The sequence below is a fragment of the Nyctibius grandis genome, chromosome 9, assembly GCF_013368605.1.
Source record: "Nyctibius grandis isolate bNycGra1 chromosome 9, bNycGra1.pri, whole genome shotgun sequence".
Taxonomy (NCBI): Eukaryota; Metazoa; Chordata; class Aves; order Nyctibiiformes; family Nyctibiidae; genus Nyctibius; species Nyctibius grandis.
The window spans coordinates 14417536-14439000 of NC_090666.1; the positions used below are offsets into that span (position 1 = coordinate 14417536).

The window sequence follows — 21465 nt, forward strand, 5'->3', positions numbered from 1 at the left end:
CCGCATAGCAACCCAAATATCTTGTTTCTTGAGGTATGTACAACAGGGCATCATCTTTGATTTTTAAAAAAATGCATGCAATATAACTGCTGGTTATTATTATTATTAAAATACATGCCTTAGAGGGAAGGGATCGTATTATATATGAAGTCTGAAACAATAAAGGGATATTTAGTCATAACAACATGAAAATACCATATGAGAATGAAAAGCCTGCAGTGCATGAAAATACGATACTGTGTTTGAGAGAGGAGCCAGGTGGTTGTGAAACCAAACACTACATCGTATTGGAAACGCACGTGGGCTTCAGGAGTCTAATCAAGTCTAATCTGGGCATTTTAGGACTTGTTGAGCTTAACCTGACTCTTGAATTTTCTGTGTTGTTGAGGTTTTTTTCTGAAGTGATTTTGGTTTATTACTCAACAAATGGGAAATGCATAGGTTTGCATTTTTAGAAAGATAATTTGTCCAATGTTGACTGAATTGTGTGACTGTATTAAACTTACATAATGTGTCTTTCAGAGAGTGACTAATTGGAATTTACTGTAAGCCATGGATGACTTTAAACTCAGTTCTGTGGAGTCTTCATAATAAGACTTAATGATTGTGAGTTTAGTACCAGAAAATACACATGCATTATCCAGCTAACACCGAGAGCAAATAGCGCTCAAGAAAACAGCTGTTTCTCCCACACCCTGCAGGACTGCTCCAGGGGGAAGTAAGGAAAGCAAATCCTGGTAGGACGTAGGCTGAACCACTCTGATGGTTGAGGTTTCAGAATAAATGAGAACATTTGAAATAGCAGGTTACAATCTTTTTTTTTGTCTTTTTTTTTCTCTCTTAGCCCATATGTACAATGTAGAACCTCTAAACAGATGTCTTGGTTTAAAGGTTGTTGTGTTGCTGGGTTTGTTTTTTTAGTGCTTGTTTAAGTCACTAAAATTACAGGACTGAGAGGCTGCTCCAGTTGTGTGCTCTGCTGAGAGGTTGCTTGGCTGTTACATCCAGTCATTCCATTTTCAGTTCACCTCAATCCTGTGAAATCATGTCCCTAAATTAAATTTAAAGAAGACAGCCCTGCAGTTTCCTTCCTCCTGGAGTCTGCACAGCGTATTGCTCCCTACACATGCAATGGTTGCAAATGCCTGTCGCAAACAATTAATAAAAAAAATAAAATCAAGACTTTACTTAGAAAAGTGGAAGGGAGAAGACTTTCCTCCTCAGATTTCTACCTCTTTTGCATCCAATATGTAGCAGACGGTATCTAATAATTGTTCCTGTTAAGGTGGACTTCAGACAGAGCCACTGGTGGAGAGCAGGTGTTGAATCAAGAGCCAGCCAAGGGTGTAAGAAGAGGAGCAGAACCTGCAGGCTTGTAGGCTGGGAACAGTGACAGCATAGGGCGCCTGGAGCAGGAGAGTGCATCGGGAAAGAACAGCATCCTCTAGGATTTGAGTTGAACCCCCAGGTCCGTGACTTCACTTGTTTGCTTTCAGGAATGGTGACTCATCTCTGCAATGGTGAGGGCTACCTGAGGACAGTGGCTTGCTCTCTCTTGCTTTATTATCTCATGCACTGGTAAGCTAAAGATCTAGACCTGCCCGATGACCCAAATTGGGGTCAGGAAGGTGTGTACAACAGGACTTCCATTCTTCATTTTGGTTTTCAAAAGCAAGGAAGAGGGCAGCATTAAGAAGAGCACTAGCTTGCAATGCCAAGTTCCCAGTTAGGCAATGTCAGAAGAGTGAGCATTGCATTATAGAATTATGTCATCTGAGAGCAGTTGTATGAATTTTAATTACAACACTATGTTGGGGAAATACATGTAAGAAATAAGCAACAAATATATATTTTTAATCATTTTTCAGTTGCTAGATTTATGGCTTTAACTTTCTTTCACTCTGGGTTTCTGGTGTGCACAACTGTAATGCATATAGCGCACGTGAAGGGCTGTAGGTGTAGGTGAGCCCAGTATTCCTATATTTGTAAACAGCAGAAAATGCTTTGCACTGAACAACGGGAAACTGATTTATGTAAAACCAATAAACAGTCTGAGTTAGATTACTGTAACACAAAGTAATGTTAGAATTAAAATTCATAATCTTAAAACTACTTTCCAGATTATAACGCATTTTCATAATTACAGCCATGAGATAGGACCTTTCCCTGTTGGGTAGTTTTGCTTAGCTTTTTATTGGCATTCTTAAGATTTAATTTTACAGGATCCAGAGATCAGTTTCTACTAACGTGACTCTAAAGTGCAATTGAAAATAAATCAGTTCTTCAGAATTAGGAAGAAGGAAACTGACAATTAAGGAATATGTCAAAAAACAAATATGCTCTCTACCAATGATTGAAAGGAAAATTCGGAATGCTTCATCTTGCTTCTGAAGTGGAATCATACAAAAACCAATAAGGGTTGATTCTGATGGTAAATGTACTCTTGAAAATTGCGGGGTTATTTATTTCCAACAAATTCAATTTTCAAAGAGTTTATTTCCTGCTATGAAGTTTTAGTAATTTATTTTTTCCTTTTAAAAAAGAAAAAGAGGAATTTTGGTTTCCAAGGAAGCATGTAATGAAACCACCTTTCCAGAACCCCACAATTTGCTTCCTGAGCCTGTTGTCACTCAAAGCTGTTTGGAGAGGATGACTCCTCTGGGGCAGGTTTAGGTCCACCTCGTTCCATGAGGACTTTTACCTGATGTAGTCCTTGGGTATGAAACCATGAAGTGGCTTTAGCTAGAAAGAAAGGAGAGAATTAGTTCAAAAGCCTGTTTGCATCCTCCACCCCTGAATCCCTCCTACTCTCACAGGTGGTCAGTTATTGCCATCTCTTACTCCTCACCTCATTTTTCTCGATCTCCTGTTGCTGTGAGTGTTACACTTAGAAGGATGTGCAGAAAAATGCGAGAGGGGAGCATTTATTCATCTGCAGCAGAAATGAGCTGTTAAAAGCAAGACAGGCAGATTGAGGTAGCCGTTGGAACAGTATTTCTCAATGGGATGGATCAGCCAGTCTCCTGTGTATATTGAAGCTGGGAACTGAGCCAGATACTCCTAAGGCCCCTGTATGAGCCACTAATGCCCGACAGCTTCATCCTGTGTAATCTAGAGCCAGTGTTTTGATTATTAGCTATTAATTTGCATTGCAGATTAGTGGTTGGTGAAGCACGTATGTTGGTCCTTAATCTCTGCAACCTGACCCTATGCTGAAACCCAGCAGATTTTCAAAAACCTGTAGAGAAGGCACTGGTGGCCATGCCAGGGGGCAGAGGAGGGGCTCACGGTGAGCATTACTCTCGGTGTATTGGCAGGATTGAGCTAAATGGAGACACTGTGATCCAGCTGCAAAGCACACACAGATTCCACGCAGAAGACTGCGACAAACTGTGCCTGTCTTTGGTTGTTACTGAGTCATGAGAGATAAAAATACCTTTGCTGCAGAAGGGAGAGTGGTTGTGGTGCTGCAGGCTGTGGCAAGGGAAGGGAGAGCTGCGCTCTGGCTAGCTGCACAGGCAGGCTGTGCACGAGGAAGGGTCCTCTTGCGCCCTACACGTTGGGATGGTGGTCAGCCCCACGGTGTAAATCACTGCCGTAGTCAGTCAGACCAAAGGTCCATTTTTGCAGTCTCTCACAAAGACTCTTCACAAACGCTTGGGGAGCACTACAAGAAAAAGGGCGGGAGTCGAGTGGCTGTTGTGGTGTCCCCACCTGTCTGTCAGCATGCAGCTGAAAAGAGCCTGAGCTGGGCTGCCCTGGGGAGCGGCTCTGGGTGGGTACGGCATGGTCTGCCTTTGTCCTCTGTGAGCCCCTTACACTCGGACTCAGCTGTGTCCTGTGGCAAGACTTTAATGATGCTGGTTTGAAGTACTGTTTCCTTTGGTTTGTGTGAGGCGTAGCAAGGACCAGATTGTCCTCTGCACGTTTTATTGTCAGTGGCAAATCCCAAACAGCACGTTTCAGTCTGATTTAAGACTATGTGTCGTTCAACTTCTGTTGATATTCATAAATCCCTAATGAGAGGCACCACAGCAATTGAGGGTTTAGGTCTTTGGTGGAAGGGGTGGTGTGGTGAACTTTTGGTAGCATGTGTGTTCACATCACTGCTAGAAGAGGCTGATAAATGATGGGAGTTTGATGAGCCTCTTCTTCTACGAAAGGCATGGAGAAATGTAATTTTAAAGGAACAGCGATGAGCATCAAGGGTTGCATTAACTGCTCCCAGACCTGCCTTTTGGTGCCTAACCCTTGTCAGACACGGGGGGTCGGGGATCGCTTTGTGTCACAGCCCTGGGGGCTGCTGTTCACTGTGCGCACCTGAGGGTGCCCCGGCACCCCCGCACCCCGCAGGGCGAAGCGATGCCGTTTCGTAGCGGTGCGTGACCCGTGCCCGGCTGACAGCCCTGCTCGGGTCCTTCCCCCGGAGCCCGCCGGCGCGGGGGCGCAGCGCTGCCCGCCCCGCCGGGGCTCCATTGGCTGCGGCCGCCGGGGGGCCGCGGGGCCGCCCCCGCCCGCCCCGGGGGCGGTGCCGCTGCCGCCGCCCGGCCCCGCCCGGCGCAGCGCGGCCCGGGCGGCGGGGCGGGAGGGGGGCGACCAGGCGTGCGGTCGCCGATGGAGGGAGCGGCTGCGGGCTGCCCCCCCCCTGCCGCTGGCTGCCGCACAGGCCCGGCCCGCCGGCCGCCCCCCGGCAGGCCTCCGCCGCCGAGCGCAGGGCAGCCCGCCCCGCTGGGTTAGCCGCGCCGAGAGCCGGTGCCCTGCCATGGCCGCGCCGCCCTGCCCAGCAGTTTAGGTTCCCGAAATGGTCCTTTTCGGTTTTTCAAACCGAGTCTGACACACACAGGGCGCCGATCGTTCCGGGGGGGCTGTTCCTCCCTCCCGTCAGCTCCAACATGCCGGCCAGAGAGTCCTGGTCGGGGCACAAAGCGAACAGGTCTGCCGGGCACAACGCGAGGCAGGAGAGCCGTCAGCAAGATTTATTGCTCGCAGCCTTGGGGATGAAGCTGGGTACTCAGAAGTCGTCTGTGACGATCTGGCAACCTCTTAAACTCTTTGCTTATTCACAGCTGACATCGCTCGTCAGAAGAGCAACTCTGAAAGAAAATGAACATGTTCCAAAATACGAGAAGGTTCATAACTTCAAGGTAAGAAATTATGCTACTTATTTCTTTTTAAAGCACAGGAGCTATAGTTTTTATTTTAAAATGGGTCCGGTATTGCAAGGAAATAATATATATGCAGACTGTGACTTTCTAGGAACTTACATGCTTCAATTAAATCTCATTGCCGCTTAAATCAATTAGACATCTTGAGAACATTTCAGCAGAAGAACGAGGATTTTGTTGTTGACTGCTTGTGTGCATGTGTTTGTTTCAATAATATTTGCCTTATCTAGGTTCTGTCTTTTATTTAGAATTGTTTTATACAGAGAGAGATGCTAAAGGTGAGAAAAACTGGCAAAGTTTTCTTTCCATTCAAATGAATGTCCTTCAGTTTTACTTATGATGATATGATGCCAAAAAGTCTTTTAGATCTGTGATTAGAGGATTAAACTGGTTTTATCACAGTTTGTCGCTGGTAAATAGCTTTGGAGGTAAGAAGCATGTTCTACTGCATCTGGATGGAGCAGATGGTCTGCATTTCCCTTCGTTTCTGGCTTTTCTCCTGGGTTAATGAATTGAGTGTGTTGAAAGCAGCATGGCTTATACCGTGGGGCTATTGGAGCTGCTGGCATTAGCAACTACCTTGTGTTTTGGTAACATTTACTTAGTCTTCTATGTAGCTTCTAATTATTGTTTTAATTATTGTAAATAAACAGTGCTCTTTGGTAAGAGAGGCATCTGTCAATACAACATATGCGTGTTTTGTGTCTGTATCTGTAATAAGTGTCCAGGAAGGATTTAGTAATTTAACCTTTTGGTGGTCAGATGCATTGCGTAATAGGCAGTCTTTATTTGTAAGAGTAAAAGAATTGATGTTATACTGAATTCCTGTAGATGACGATACAAACTTCATATAGAGTACCTGAAGCCCAGATTTTATCTTTAATGTGTGGGGTTTTTCCCCTGTGTAGCTTTTGCTTTTATTTATTTTAGGAGAAAGGGAGATGATTAATATAATACAGCCATCTGATGATAATAAGCATCTGTTAATTGTCTTGTATTTTCAGTTTTTATTTCCATCACACTCATGTGCATGTGTGAATGTACACATGCGTGCACATATGTATGTTTATCTATCATCCATCTATTTTTATTTAAACCACCTTCTGGCTTTTGAGTTCAGATAATCACTAAAATTGGAAACTTTAAATGATCAGGATGTTTTGTTTGACTTGAGTTCTTCAATAAAGCATGAATTTGAAAACCATGTACAAAAGGTTATACAAAAAGTGTTTAATATGAATGCTTGGCATAAAATAATCCTGCTGGCTGTCAGTTAAATGCAGAGCATTTTTTCACAGGCTCCTGAGGTGTCCTAGAGATCTGAAATGTCTTGCACCTTTCATTTGTTCTTTAGAGTCTGAAGATAGTTCTTGCAGGTGCCAGCAGACAGTGAATTTCCATGTACTACAGTGTATGTAGGATAATACGTATTTAATTTTGTGCACATCTGTATTCTTTAGTTGCTTTCCTTTACCAGCCTGAAATACATCTGTTTTGAAAAAAATCCAATAACCTGATTTTCATTCATTTGGGTTTGTTTATTTGTTTTTTTTACAGAAGTGGTTTCTGGAAAGTTTGGAAGCTGTGAGTTTTCCAGTCTTTTTTCAAAACCAAACTGTGTGTCTGATCCAAGGTCATAGCTACAGCACAAACTTCCCGCACAGTTTGTTTTCTTTCTAATAGTTCTTTCTAATAATTCTTTATAATATTGTACTGTAGTTCCTTTATACATACAGTTGCCAGAAAAATACACCTTGAGAAGTAATTCTTTTCTCAAGTCAGTGAAACGGAGTTACCTTACACAAATAATTTTTGTTATAAAAAAGTAGAAGGGAGCAAAACCCCTTACCCCTTAAGGGGTGTGCAGCAACCAACCTACCCGCTGAAGGAATGCTGCTGGCGTTCTCGAGCTCTGAATGTGGCCACTGTCCCATTTGTAAAAAAATAAGCATAAGCCCTTCATAATTATTGCGTTATGGATCTGAAATGAATGGCCATCGTTAGCTCATGCGCTCCTCTCCTTTATCATTCCTTGCATCTGTCAAATTTTTCTTCTCATGTATATAGACGTCATCATTTAAAATGTCTACAGAAGCCTCCTAGGTTGCCTGCCAAGCAGCAAATGTGGCCACCCATGTGGGAAGGAAGGAAATGTCAGCCCCAGAGTCTTGAAGCTAGACTTTTGAAACAAAACAAGAAAAAACAACCCAGAAATTAAATAAATTTATATAGTTCAGCTAACCAATGGTGACTGCTGTCCCCAGAGGCTCCACCAGCACAAAGGAGGACGCACGCTTTGTACCTCTGCGGCTAATCTTCTCCTCCTTGCACAGGCACGAGGCAGCAGATAGGGACCCCTGACTCTTTCCCAGCTGCTTCTTTGATCAGGCACATCGCTGATCACAGAAATGAAGGGGTCTCGGAAACCCTTTCATACTGGAAACGCTGTAACATCCCAGCAGAGGGGGGAGAAGTGGATAATCACAGCAACTAGCGCTGTTGTCTTGGAGAAGGGAAGAAGACAGCGTCAGCCGCTCCGGAGGCGGGCTGGGGTTAGCAAGTGCCCGAGAGGCTTAGCCACAGGTTAGGAGACCTCCATTCTCCCTCCACCCCTGTGCCTCCTGCCCCTGTGGGGATGCAGGTGGAGTTTGGACCCTCAGACTGTTGCCTGCAGCAAAGCTCAGGTAGAGGACCACAGCAGCAGAGAAGCAATGTAGTGATGGTCCTCACAGGAGCAGAGATGCCTAGGGAGGGGGTGAACACAAAAGTTACTTTTAAGTCATCAAGAGGTCTCCTGAATAAATCTGTTAATCTATGTTTTGTTCCGAGGGTTGTTTGGAAGAAGAATGTAAAGGCAGTTCTGCTAGGAGTGCTGACACGGCTGGGTTTTTGAAAGATTTTAGACTTATTTACATCTGCTGGAACGCGAGTTGTCTCCTGCGTGAAGCGAGCAGGCTGGCCAGCCAGGGTGACGGGGAGCTCTGCGGGCAGAGCTGGCCGGTAATGATCTCCTCCAGCTCCATAATATTCTCCTGACTGGGAAGGTCTGGGCTCTCATGAGCACATCTCAAATGCAAATACAGAGTGGCTGATTCTTTTAAATTAATCTCCATAAGTAAAGAAAGGGAGGATGATTTATAAATGTCAGATCTGACTGAGTTTTAATGCCTCAGGATGAGCGCTAGGTATTAAAAATATTTTTTTAAGCATATGTGGGCTTTTTCTACTTTATAAAAAGTTTTCAATTAATATTTCTGTGTTCTTCTCTATAAATTCATATAAAAGATTCATTTTCTATTAATTCAAATATATCAGCTAAAAGAGATCCACATTGTTTGACACGGCATTTTATTTAGCGCTAATTGAATAATGGGATTTGAAGGTGAGCTAGGGCTGTGAGTGTAACTTGATTGGGTCTGTCTATTTGCATATTTTATTTCTTTTGCTTTCCCTCCATATACTCTGCTTTCCTGAAATCCAGCACACCAAATGAGATCTCTTGTAAAGTGAATCCTCAGGCGTAATCAGGACAGTCACTTCACCATCCTCAAAATTTCAGCCCCACCTTTTTTCAGAGAAAGGCTTTTCTTCTCTTTCAGTTTCTTACCCATTAAGGGGAAGAAATCTCCCCACACTCTCTGATACACACCTATCTATATGGACACGTGTGTGTGATGGATATCAAGTTTGTTCTTCCACCCAATGCAGATGAACAATAGCATCTTCTGTTTGGAAGCTCTGAGAGATCTGTGGGGTGCTCTTTCAAGTGCTGACAAGGGGCATGGCTGAAGCCAGTGGTGTTACTTTCTTGCAAAAAGATGGTTTATCATAGGGGGAAGTTCTGTAACATTTCATAGAAGTGAACAAAGTAGACTTATACCTAATTGTTCCCATAAATTTCTTCTACAGCTGGACCCTACCAATAAGAATACTTTTTTCTGTCCCTTATAAATCTCATATTTGCTTATCTTGTCCCTAAAATGCAGCAACTGTGATAGCTTGTAAATTAAAATACAATGTCTTACCTAGCCAATATCTGATCCATTCAATAATTTTAAGGGGAGGAAGCAGCTGGGCAGCTTCTGGGCAGGCGGGTGAAGGAGGAGCTTCAGGCAGCAGAAGGAACCTCAGATTTGAGGGGAAAAGGGGCCTGTGGCAAGGTGCTGTGTGGATTGAAACGTTCGGGGTGGTTATTGAGGGGAGAACCGGGGGTGAGCTCTGGGTTAGGATGTGTGAGGTGGGCTTTAGGCCAAAGGACTTACACAGCAGAGGAATCCGAGTTGGGTTTAAGGTTACCTCACCTCTTCTCTCTCCGGTGAGGCAGTCTTTGTTAGGGTGCTAAACACATAGGATTGCCCTTGCTCAGTCCTTTGGACTTGCCCTCTTTGCATCTCCTCATCTTTCCAGCTCCCCCTTTTTTTGCTGTTAAAAAAAAGAGATATGCCTAATGAGGTACCTTCTGCCCTGAATCCATCCCCACCTGACATGGAGCATCTTCCGCACCTCCTCCCCACCTGGTGCTGTGTTTTGGACTTGGGCACTGACCTCGCTCCTTTGCCTGCTGTTTGTGTGGGGCTGGAGAAAACAGTAAAACTATGCTTGAAAAATGTTAAGGGCAAGGAGGGCAGACATGGAAGAGGAACATTAGCTGGGGGTTATGGGATGATAGCTTAAAAGGGAGAGGAAAGGGAAAATTTGAGATTAACAGCAAGAAATCTCCTGGGTAGTGAAACTTGTTAGTGCAGTAACCTCCCCTTCACTTGGCACATTTGAAATAAGCCTGGACAAAACACCGTAAAGGTCTTTACTCCCCTCCAGCTTGTGTGACTCATGGGCCCTGGGGAATTTTTAGCTCCCTTGGCTGGTCATAGGTATTCATTCTGTCAGACACCTCTGGCTCCTGAGGACTTGAGCCAGCAGAGCGCTCTGCAGGTGTTTTGTAACTGCAGATAGTCCAAGGCATAAAACCACTCTTGTGCCTAGATTAGTGCTGTGGTGCTTCACTGAAGCAAGAAGGTGTCCGTGCCTGTCAGAGCTGGACTGAAATCTGTGTTTCCATGCATCATTTTCCCTAGGATATTGTCTCATTTCTCTCTTGCTCTTCACAAAATAGATACGTCTCCAGGTGACCGTTTTTTGCTGTCTTTCTGTGCAGTATTTGGTACTGTCGTGCTGTTTCTTAGTCCCTGTCTTACTAATGCCTGAGAAGGCACAGTCAATTAATTGTCATAAATAACAGTTTCAAGGCTGCTTGATGAATCGGTGAAGGTTCAGAACATAATTCCCCTTCAAGCCACACTTCTTCCAGAGAGGAGAGATGTTTTTCCACGGTTGCTTAAGCCAAGTCAGCAGAGATGCTGATGAGACTTGTTTGTTGAGGTTCCTTATCTCCCTCCTCGACTAAAGTGACATCCCGACTTTCTCTTTGAGGGTGACCCATTTGAAAGGCCGAACAAGGAGCTCCAGAGAAGAAACAACATGCTTTTCCAGAAATAAGTGGGGTAGAACATAGCCTTAAATGTGCACAAAAAGTGAAGGCTCAGGTGAGGACCAATCTGTACGGGAAAGGCTTTGCCGGTATAGACAGACTCAAGCATCACTTTAATGGAGAGACGGCTGGTTTTAACAAGAGTTACTCTGCCAGTGAAATTTGTACTGCTTCTTTGAAACAAGTAAGCTAACCTGGCCCTGGCCCAGATCTTACCGGTGTAATTGCATCTGTGCTAGGTGCTTTGCTAGTGTAAAAAGTCATAGCAAATCACTTCCATGCCAAAGCTTATTTTTCTAACAAGAGCTGCTCAGCAAAGTCGTGCCTAAGCACTGGGAAACAGGGAGATGGAAAGTGCAGAAGAAAGGCTGCAAAAAGGCCAGAAACTATAACAAACTCTTGCTATATTAAGCAGAGCCATTTTTCTGTGACTTCTAACATGAACTCGTTTCTATTTCTGATCTTCTGAAAACTGGGGCAGGTGCCGATTTGGGGTAAATTGGTCTAGCTCCGCTGAAAAGAGGATGTTGATTTTTTATTAGGCACAGACCTGGCACTGAACATATTTTCAAAACATCTTTAAGTGAGTCACTGCACTCAAATGAATATTCAGAGAGAGTTGGGTGCCTCTAGCACAATCCCCAGGGAGAATCCCTGCGTGTTCTCACAGATAAGAAAACCTCAGGAAATTTGATGTTTCTTTTAGACTCCTAGTACTTGAGGGGAAAAAATTGTTCAAAGGCAGGGAAAATATCTGGAGAAAAACTTCCACAAAACTTCTGAGATCTCATCAGCTCTGTGTTGTTGCTTCTGAAACTCAGTGTATTATAAGACAGTTCAAGCCAGAAAAGCTTTTAGACAATGATGGATTTTAGTCTCCTAAGGTATTTACTTAATGTTACTTTTACTCTTCTACTTTTCTGGAAAAGCCAGGGCTTTTCCAAAGCAGATTCCAAATAGCACAATATTATTTAACCCATTCTGTTTTCTTAGTGCTAGTCCTGAATTCAAGCTTTGCCTATGTTTTAAAAAAAAAAAAAACAGGCGTTTTTTCTAAATCCTTAACTTATTGAAGCTGTAATTCCTTCCCACCACACCAGTAGTTTTATTAGTCCCTAGACGTGGATGCTGTGAGTCTTCCATGTGGACAGCCCCAAGAATGGACCAGCTCATGTCTGTGGTGAAGCTTAGAAATGCTCTGCTGGGGAGTACTGGGAGCTTGCCTCAAGGAGCATGTAGCGCATGTCATGCTCTCTCATCAACAGCTTTTCCTCCAAATTAGCTTTAGAATCATTGCAAAAGCGTTTCTTTAGGAATCTCTTAGGGTTTTCTAGTCTATTTATGTCATTACATATAGCATATATAGTGTGTGTATGTATGCAGTTTTAATTCTAAGGATTTTATTCCATTTTCACCTCTAGTTTCAGAATTTTTTGCATGGACACAGGTATCTAGTAACTTGGGCCTGGAATAAAATGGACAATGTTCCGGTTTCTAGATATCAATTTAAAGAAAATCTGCTATTCCATCCTGAAAGAAGGGTGGCCATTTCCATTGAATTTACAAGCAAAAATGACGATAACCTGCTACCCTCCAGTTTTTTGCTTTGGCTCTCGTTGAGCACAACCTAACCGCAGTTTCCAGTTGTTCCCATCTCTGCTGACATGATCAGCGCAAACCAGAAAGTAAACAAGACATGACAGCGCTTCTGGCTCCGAGTGGGTGAGGACCTGGAGGACGGTTTGCCTGCTCAACATTCGTGTCAGCATACCCACTGGCGACAACGATGCTATTTATACTCCACGCTCTGAACGATGCGGCGTTCAGCCAGCACCTCTCTTCTCAAGAGCTGCTGGACAAAGTCGTTGGAGTGGTCCCAGACTGGCTCCCCACGTTAACACCCCAGCTGGTCCAGGCCAAGTCAGCTCTTGTTTTGGAGACGGTATGTTCCAATGGTCTCAGTTACTGCCATTTCTGTTACACCTTTGCATGAAAGCAATTATCTTGCAGATACGGCTCTGCCGTGTGGGTTGTCATGGCAGTCTTTTCGCTTCTCAGATTACTCATCAGCAGCAATATTTGCCTCACAGGAGGAATATCACGTACTGGAATATTGGGAGTGCTTGAGACCTTTGTTTTAGAGGCACTATCTAATCATAGTAATATATGCAATGATTAAACAGAAGCATTGCCCAAACTGGTAGCTGAGCCGATTGACTTTCTCGCCGATATCTCTTCTGTACCTTTCACATCCAGGCAATCTGTGCCTAGACCAGGGATGGATGAAAAGGGCATGCCTGTTGGGTGCCAGCACGGGTACGCTCGGTGCCTGATAAAATCAACTGTGACAGGGAAGACAGACATTAATAACACAGGCTGATTTCATCGTTTTAATTGAGAGTTACGATGTCTCCCATATCCAATTAAAAGCTTGGTAGAGTCCCAACAGGCAGAATTCAGTTGATAGAATTGCAGATCAGCTAGGGCCACTGAGCTGACAGCCTTCATCAGCAGTGTCACAGCATCCTTGGGAATTTGTTTGAAAGACAGAATAGCCAGTGGAGCTGTACCTTTGGAGCACCATGCAGTACAAATGCTGGGTGTGTGACATTTATTCAGTCCCTGGTTGGCACCAACAAGGCTTCTACCCAGAGTGTAGGACTCTGGTAGCCCAAGAGGGTAGATCAGCAATGTTTTTTTTCCATCCTTTTTCAAGTTCATGGATTTCATCCCAACACAGATGTTAATGCCGGGATTTTCCAAAACCCGTTATTCTCACCAGCAGTCCAGCGTGGAGGGCCATCGAAGAGATGCTCTGTACGGAGCAGGGTCCTGATGGAGCGTTCGGGGAGACCATGGCAGCAGCATCTCAACAAAGGCTTTTTTGTATACAGTCACAAAGACTTTTGTTTTCTGTGTTCAGTTTTGGTTTTGCATAACCATAGTTTGTCAGATCCAGCCCTGCTTTCTTCCCAGCAGTGACTTTGTTAAAGCTCTGCCGATCCATGCTGTTCATACCACGTTTGCACAGCACTTGGCTGATGTTTCCTCATTCTCTTCCTCCCCACCTTGACAAGTGATATAATGTAAGTCTCCCATTTACGAATACGAATTATCTGCTGGCTCATTCTTAGTTTTCGGATAGCAATCAAGGCTAACTGAACAACTGCCTAGTAAAAACCAAAAGCGTAAAAAATAAGTGGAGTTACGAGATACATGGGTAACTAACTACAAGAGTGACCTTTATAGAGCCTGAGAAATAATGGTGAGAGATCTGCTTGAGGAGTTCACAGCTTGTGGTATAATCTGTTGTCAGAGCCACCGGATCATTTTTTGTTTGGTTCTCCTAAAACTTTGTCTCTTTTTCTAAGAAATATTTTAATTAAATGCAAAACAAAAATCAGTGAAATTCTATAATACTTATAGCTGTTAATCACAGGAGTTAAGCTGTCTTTGCCTGTGTATAAGAAAATGTCTTTCAAGCCTAAGCAAAAAACTGTCCTACATAAGATCAGAGTAGTTAAATGTTTATTATACCTTGCTGATGTTGCGGGAGGGTTCAAAATAGAAACGCCTAGGTGTAAGCCCAATCGTGAGGCTTTCCTCTTACCTCAGACTTGCAGGACAGCTTAGTAATAGGATTTTATCTAGTTTTCGAAGCAGGTATTTTCCTTTAAAATTATCTAGATTTTTCTTTTAAATTGGATATTTCCCCTGGAATTTTACAAATTAAGATAAAACCAGTTTATCTTGTTCTCCAGCTCACCCATTTTCCCCATTCCTAAAAAATCACTCACAGTTGAAACCTTATGGAAAAAGAGAAAAAGATTTTTGGGGCGGAAGTGAGAATGGAAGGGTTGGGAGAGATAAAGCCACAGTTGGCAATCCTGCTCTCTCACATTTTATAAGACAGTAAAATCTGCATATGGCAGATGCTCTTTTTATAAGGGGAAAGAAACCCCTTGTAATTTAAGTCAGGATCTCTGGGACTCTGCTGGGTGTGTTTTCAGAAATTTTTCTGGAAAGCATGTTTTAGTTTTGAAAACAAGCAAGTCACTTGGCAGATTTTTAGAATGGGGAATTAAATATAAAAATCAGAATGCTATATTAAACAGTGTCATGTAATAAATGCAGTATTGTTTGCAGGTGCTGGCTCTTGAACTAGCAAAGGGATGCAAACGTGTTTCTTTTTAGCATGCTGCCAGGCCCCACTCTGCAGGATGAAACAGGATTAGAGGCTGTTCTGACCTCAGAAGACCAATTTTTCACTATTTTCTGGCATCGCTTACTGTCTCTGATTTAATTTCCAGAGATGGTGTGTATTCAGACCAGCGCAGGGTTAGACGTCCAGTTCCGCTCTGTGGTAGTGGGAAGATTAATGCTCCAGCAGCACTGAGCTCTGGGAAAAGACAGCACCCCTTAGAAACCCCAAAAGAGGCATCCGAGCTGATCCCACGGGGTTGTGTACACCGGGGAGGATATTATGGCCTTTGGGCCTCCTAATTAATGTTGTCAGAGAACCTCCCTGTTGCATGTCAGATAAAGGACGAAGCAAGGCAGAGCATTATGGAACACAGAAAAACCTACCCTCACCTTTTAATTCGTTTTGAGTTTGCAATCAGAATAATGGATAAGAACGAGTAATTTGGATGGGGCTGTGTAAAGCTGAGCAGGCTCTGGATAAATCTTCTAACAGAGAAGTTAATTTCTTAACTGATGATAGGGAAAGGCATTTCATTATTTGGATGAAGCCTGGATGCATGGGACGAGAGAACAGTGCTGATGATGCTGAGATGATGATCCTGAGGGCAAAGTCAATCTTGGTCTTGTGAAGGGTGACCAATACATGTGGTGTTGGTAGGGAAGGGGAAAGTCTGTTTGGTCCTTGTCATTTTTAAGTTGATGATGAGTCATGTGAACTTCTCTGAGGGGTGAGCTGGGAGCCAGGATAACGTCAAGGGAACTGGCTGTAGCAGAAAGGCAATTTTTTTTTTTTTTATCTATGTGGATAATAGTTACTAGAAACATAAGAGAAACTGAGCTCATAAAAAATTTCATAATAATAAAATAGAAATAAAAATGAAGGGAGGCAAAAAGTTGGAGTAGCAGATTTGGGATGTGGTAGACCCTGCAGGAGAGTTCCTAGGAAGAGTCAGGAGGAGGTGGAAACATGCAGACCGTGGTGGGGAGCGAGATGCCAAGAAGGAGGGATGTTCACTGCTAAAACAACAGCCAGTTAGAGCTTGAGCACCTGAGGTTTGGTGAGTATCAGCGCTGGAGATGGCCTTGGAGAGGCCAGGATAGGACCCCAGCATCAAGGAAAGCATTAGAAATGCTTCGCTAAATTGACACGTTTGGTGAATTTGATCAATTGAGATCAGCAAGCAGAGAGGCACAGGATAGTATCATTCTTTTTATTTAGCAAGAAATATTAATGTGTCAGAATTTGTTCTTGTTCTGCCTAAAGAAAGAAGTTAAAATGTCAGCATTTCGAGGAACAAGACAAAATTCCCCTTCCTCTATAATCAGAAATACTAAAAAAAAACCAAAACCCACACCCAGGCTGAAAGGGATTCTTAAAAAAGATTAATTTTTGCTCAAACTTTCGAACTGTCATTTTTATTTCACTTTTCCTCTACGGGAAGTATTTTAAATAAGTGTTTTTTTGGGGGAGCGTTCCTTTGACCAAAAAAAAAAAAGATGGTCCCTGAAAAAGTTCTGTTAGTCCTGCAGGCATTAAAGCACAGTGTTTTGCTTGAGGATATTAGAATGGGCTTATTCTGGGAAGTGAAGACTGCCAAAGACCTGGGAAAAAACCCACAAGGCTGAGGAAGAAAGCCAAGAGGATGTGGGTAGCGCAGGTGAGTAACGGAGAAGAAGGTGTGAAAAATCTCTTTGTGGTGAGAGGAAAAAAGAAAACGGAGATTACAGCTGCCGACAGCCTTGTCATCGTTTGCTTTGTGGATTTTGTGCATTGTGTTTATAAGCAGAGCCCTGAGTGGGTGTTAGCATGGGTGCTTCCACCAGCTCCTTCTCTCTCCTGCTCCACGCTGACCCGGCCGGGCAGGGCACGTGCGTGAGGTTACTGCCTGCTCTGATGGCCGCTCAGTAGCTCCAGAGAACCGAGTGACTTGAGCCGAAAGCATTTTTACTACATTTCACTGCAAATTTCATTTCTTTATGCTCATCAGTTACTGATATTTTTTTTGTCAGCCTGTCTACTCTAAATAGAAGCTCGAAGCCTTTTATGCTGGCTAAGGAAGAAATGATTTTCACTGTAAAGAATCCTGTGGTTTCCTACAGCAGGAACTTTATCAGAATAAAATCAGAAGCAGCTAGTGGTGGCTGCAGGATTTGTAACGAGCATGTGAGCTGGGATTGAAGGCAGCATTGGTTTTTTTCTTCTTTAGCTTTGAATTTTTTCCTCGTTCAGTGGATTCTTTTTTCCATTTACTGGATTCATTTGGATTTTCAATACATAGCATTAGTTTGAAGAGAATTAATTTCCTTTCAGAGTTATTCTAAACTGGAAAGTCCTTAAGTGCATTTGCAATATTTCTGTGTAGCATTGGTATTTTTGCCTGGCAGGACTCCCTCCACCCGAGGCGAAACCTTGCAGCCCCCTACACATTTCACACAGTACCTTATGGAGGGGAGGGCAAAGCCGAAGACACTTTAAATTGAGAGGTGACCTCTTGCATGGTCGCTGCAGAAGCCCTGCCTCGTGGCTACAATCCCGCGTGGCCGGAGGGATGCCGAGAGGCAGGAGCAGGGCTGCGACGTGCTGTTGCTCCTCTGTCCCACAGGGCCTGGGAGCAGACCCCCACAGACCCCTCTCTGGACAGCTCGGGATGGAGAGCTCCCATTTGCCGTGGGTCTGCAGGAGTCCTGGCAGTTAAACCTCTCTGTCGTTTCTTTCTTCCTTTCCTGCAGCGATAAAGGGAAGCTTCCAGCGGCTGTGTGTGGTGCCTTCGAAGAAGAGGAATTCTGCCGTGTTCAGACACATTGGTATTGATGTCTGTGAAACAGTTGGGTCATTTTCTGTAATTTTCCTTTCTGCTGCTGTCTTCCAGGTGCACACGTTCAGGGGCCCGCACTGGTGTGAGTACTGCGCCAACTTCATGTGGGGCCTCATTGCTCAGGGAGTAAAATGTGCAGGTAACAGCCATTCAGTCTTCTTTTCCTCAGACAGTCCTAACGTTGTAGCTATGTAACGTGCTGCCTGCTCCACCGTAACGCCACGTGGCAAGGGTCTGATCTGACCCCTGTTAAAATCAAAGAAGGAAACGCATCCACTCTGCTGCTGGTGGTTTCAGGTGCCTGTTTCAGAAACGCCACCGCAGTGATGCACCTCTGGAGCGCTCACGAAGGGGAAATTGTAATCATCATTAAGGAATTTATTTTTTTTCCCCCTTTTAGAATGGAGGAGAAAATAGGCAGATGTGTTGTTAGCTTTATTTCTTTTATACCGCTTGTATGTATCAGTAGGTGTGAGAAACTCACTGAGGATCTCAATGTGCAGGGTGGGCACCAGCAAATATCACGTTGCTGCTGTGAAACAGGCATTCAGGTTAATTTTATGTATAAGCCAGCAGACTCCAAGCGTGCCATAGACACCAAGTCATATCTCCTACTTGCAAACTGAAAAGAAGGTAAGAAAAGGGATGATGAATAAGGGATGCATACTGAAACGTTACATAAGCATTCAGGTGCTGGTAGAAATGTATTGCATGCATGGGTGTCACTGCAGGCATTTCTGGGATAAAGCCTCTCTGAAGTAAAACAATTTGACAGTGTTATTGATACGATTCTTCTGGAAAGAAAGGACAGTGAGCTTTTTTCAAAGACAAAAAAAAAGGATCAAAGTGATCAAAATAGTTTACTGTATTTAAAAAGTATTTTATGACACGCTAGCAAGCAACCACATTTATAAAAACGGTGCAAAGAAACGTTGATAGATGAAGACCTGTGTATGTTGCCCTGGAAACTGAATTTTCAAGCTAATTTAAGAAAATCTGCTCTGTCTAAAGCTTTCTGAAGTCTTGTCTCAAGCAAATAAGAGGGCTTTTTATCACAGAACTGCAAAATAATGTTAAACGTAAAATAATTTATACCCAAATAGGACTGAAATATTTTAAAATCCTTCCCTCGTAATTATTTGAGTGCAATATTTTGTTGTTACTGATAGACTCTGCATTGTCCAGGATGTATTACAGTGCAGCTCTGCTTTAAGAAATGATTATGTAAAAATGGCGTTTCCTTTCTCAGTATTTCCCCCCTATTAAGTCTTTAGGGTTGCAGCCACGTCCTTCACTTATGAATGAGGTTTGTTAGTACTTTTTACTGCTGTTGATTTTGCACGGGGTGTACAGTGCTAAAAGAGGAAGCCTAATTTTGTTCTTGAATTGTTTTCTGATTAAAGTAGTCATTTTTTGATGACACATGAGTCAGCAAGTGTGCCATCTTCCTTCCTCCCCTGAAGTAGATTCCTCAGTTCTGGCATTTAGGAGAAATATCAAGTGTTTTTCAGACTTACGTTAAGTAACTTTGATCCAGAAAATCAATGAGAACAGTAGGAAGGCTTGCAATGCTGCGTGGCACTGTGGAATGAACAAATAATATTGCTTTTATAATTAAACCCAAAGTGCTTATGATTTTGTACTGCCTTTTTTTTTTTTAACTAAAGTAGAGCTGATTTTCTGGTTTTATGCAGATTTGTCTAAGTGATGAAATTCCAAAAGCTTCCAAAGTCTGATTTTCTTTCCTGGTTATGAGGATGGTAATAAGTACTGCATGTCTTCTTTTTCCTCCTTGCAGTGTAGAGGAACATATGTGTATTAGATGACTTCATAGGTTCAGAAACTATAATTAGTGCTTTCTGTCTTGTGTAAGGTTTCATATCGCTGTTGGTAGCTTCCAGTAATTTCTGTGATCTTACTTGTGTTTAAAATCCCACGTTGTATGACCACACCTACTTGCTGAAGCGTCAGTGAGGCGTCGGGGCAGGGGGAGGCTGAGGTTTTTTGGGCCGTGCTCGAGGCTGTTGGGCACAGCCAGGCGAGCTGCTGATGCGCAGCGTCGTCGGCCGGGGTGCGAGGAGGAGCAGGTGAGGAGGCAGGTCTGGTTGCTGCACTGTGAGTGCCGTGAGTTTGGCTGAGTTTACGTGGGTCTTGGAGTGTTGTTGTTTTTTAAAAAAAAAAGGTAATCATTTTGCTTCTGAATGGAGCCATTTTAATATGGAAACAATGGCGCACAGTAAACAAGGAGCCACATGAGGCCATTGCTTTTCAGAGTGGGTTCGTACTTCAAAAAAATTACAGCTTTTAGCAGGAGACAGCCCACTTGCATTCAAATGGGGTTCAGTGCCACTCCAGGGAAATCCACGAGATCTGTTTGGTGGTCTGTGTAATCATTTTATTGAAAATGCCTACGAGCAAAACTGCACTGATCATACGTAATTTTATGCTTTTTATAGCAAACAGTTGCACATCTCAAGAGGACTTTATTTGCTGTGCAGAAGCGTTAAGTTTAACAAATACAAATGGATTACTGCATGGGCTACTCTAAACCATTTTAAATCCTCCTCTCTGCAGAAGCACAAAAACATGCAAGAAGATAACTGTGGGACAGTCCAAGACCAGACAACCAAGATAAATGTCACCCATTTCAGAAAGGAGGAGGAGCCGGAGGAACAAGCAGAGCTTATTTCTAATGGCTGGTAGATTAGTTATGTTACACAAACTAAGCCAATCCTTTGGAAAATAATAAACCAGAACGAAACATTCGTAACCTTACACGTGCCATAGCAACCAGCGAGGATGCCTTAGCCACTTGAACTGCCTTGACTCGTGCTTTGTTGGAGTCGGGCATGACTGAATGTGTCCCTCTCGGCCAAAATACAGCCTTGACTGCGTTCAGTGTCTTGTCAGGTACAGTCCTGTATGATTAACCCCTCAAAGATGGATTCTCCCTAGCTTATCCCTGTTTAGGTTTTATGGCAGACAAAGAAGGAGGAATACTTGTTTTCCTTCCATAAAGATGAGAGGTAAATGTAGGCACTGTGTTTGCCACCTGAAGGGTGGTTACTGGTTGAAGTAAGATGTTGGCTGTCATCTTGACTACAAAGGTTTCGGGATTAATGCAAGCCACCAAACATGGGAAGACTTTATTGTCTTCCAAAATTAAGACTTAGGGTCATGTCCAGGATTTGGATCCTGTAGGGGATGGTTTGGTGGACTTAGTCTGACTTCTGCTGGCGATATAGCCAGCAGAATGGGAATAATTTCTCTTTCCTTAAATGTTACTCTCTCATATTTGATCTTTATTTCATCAACTTCTTTAAAGACAGATTTGCTTCCTTAAAGTGAATCCTTATAATAGGCATCTGCCCTACTGCCTCGGAGGGTCGTGCATCCAATATTTGCATTCTAGCCGCAGGCCCTTAAAATTCTTGTGAGATGAAGACTCATCTGTATGCAAGGAATCTGCCTTTTCTGACGGCGTGCTACATCTCCAGCGTGCCTTCCTGCAGGCTTTTGCCATAAGTAGAAACGACTGAAGAAGTGTTTGAAATTATAATGCCACCAGCTTATGTAAACATTGAAGCTCAGCAGAAGTTAATGAAGACATAAAGAGTTTACCCCAGCTCAAAATCTAATGCATGAACTTAAAAAAATGTGTTCTTAATTACATTCCTCCTATGTAAGGCTCCCCTGTGCTCACAGGGCTCATCCCGTTGCCCAGAATGTGTTCAGGAGACAAACTGTAACAATATCCAAAGAAGATTTGCAGATGTGCACCAGGGATTTAATT

The 21465-nt window shown here is 43.4% G+C and overlaps 1 protein-coding gene across 1 annotated transcript in view; it reads left to right on the forward strand.

The window, feature by feature from the left end:
- CHN1 (chimerin 1) overlaps positions 1-21465 on the forward strand; it is a 103015-nt gene that overhangs the window by 67454 nt on the left and 14096 nt on the right. Inside the window, exons 7-8 of the mRNA XM_068407484.1 lie at positions 5067-5144; positions 17727-17811. Coding sequence (XP_068263585.1) covers positions 5067-5144; positions 17727-17811 — 163 coding nt within the window. The remainder of the gene's footprint in view (positions 1-5066; positions 5145-17726; positions 17812-21465) is intronic.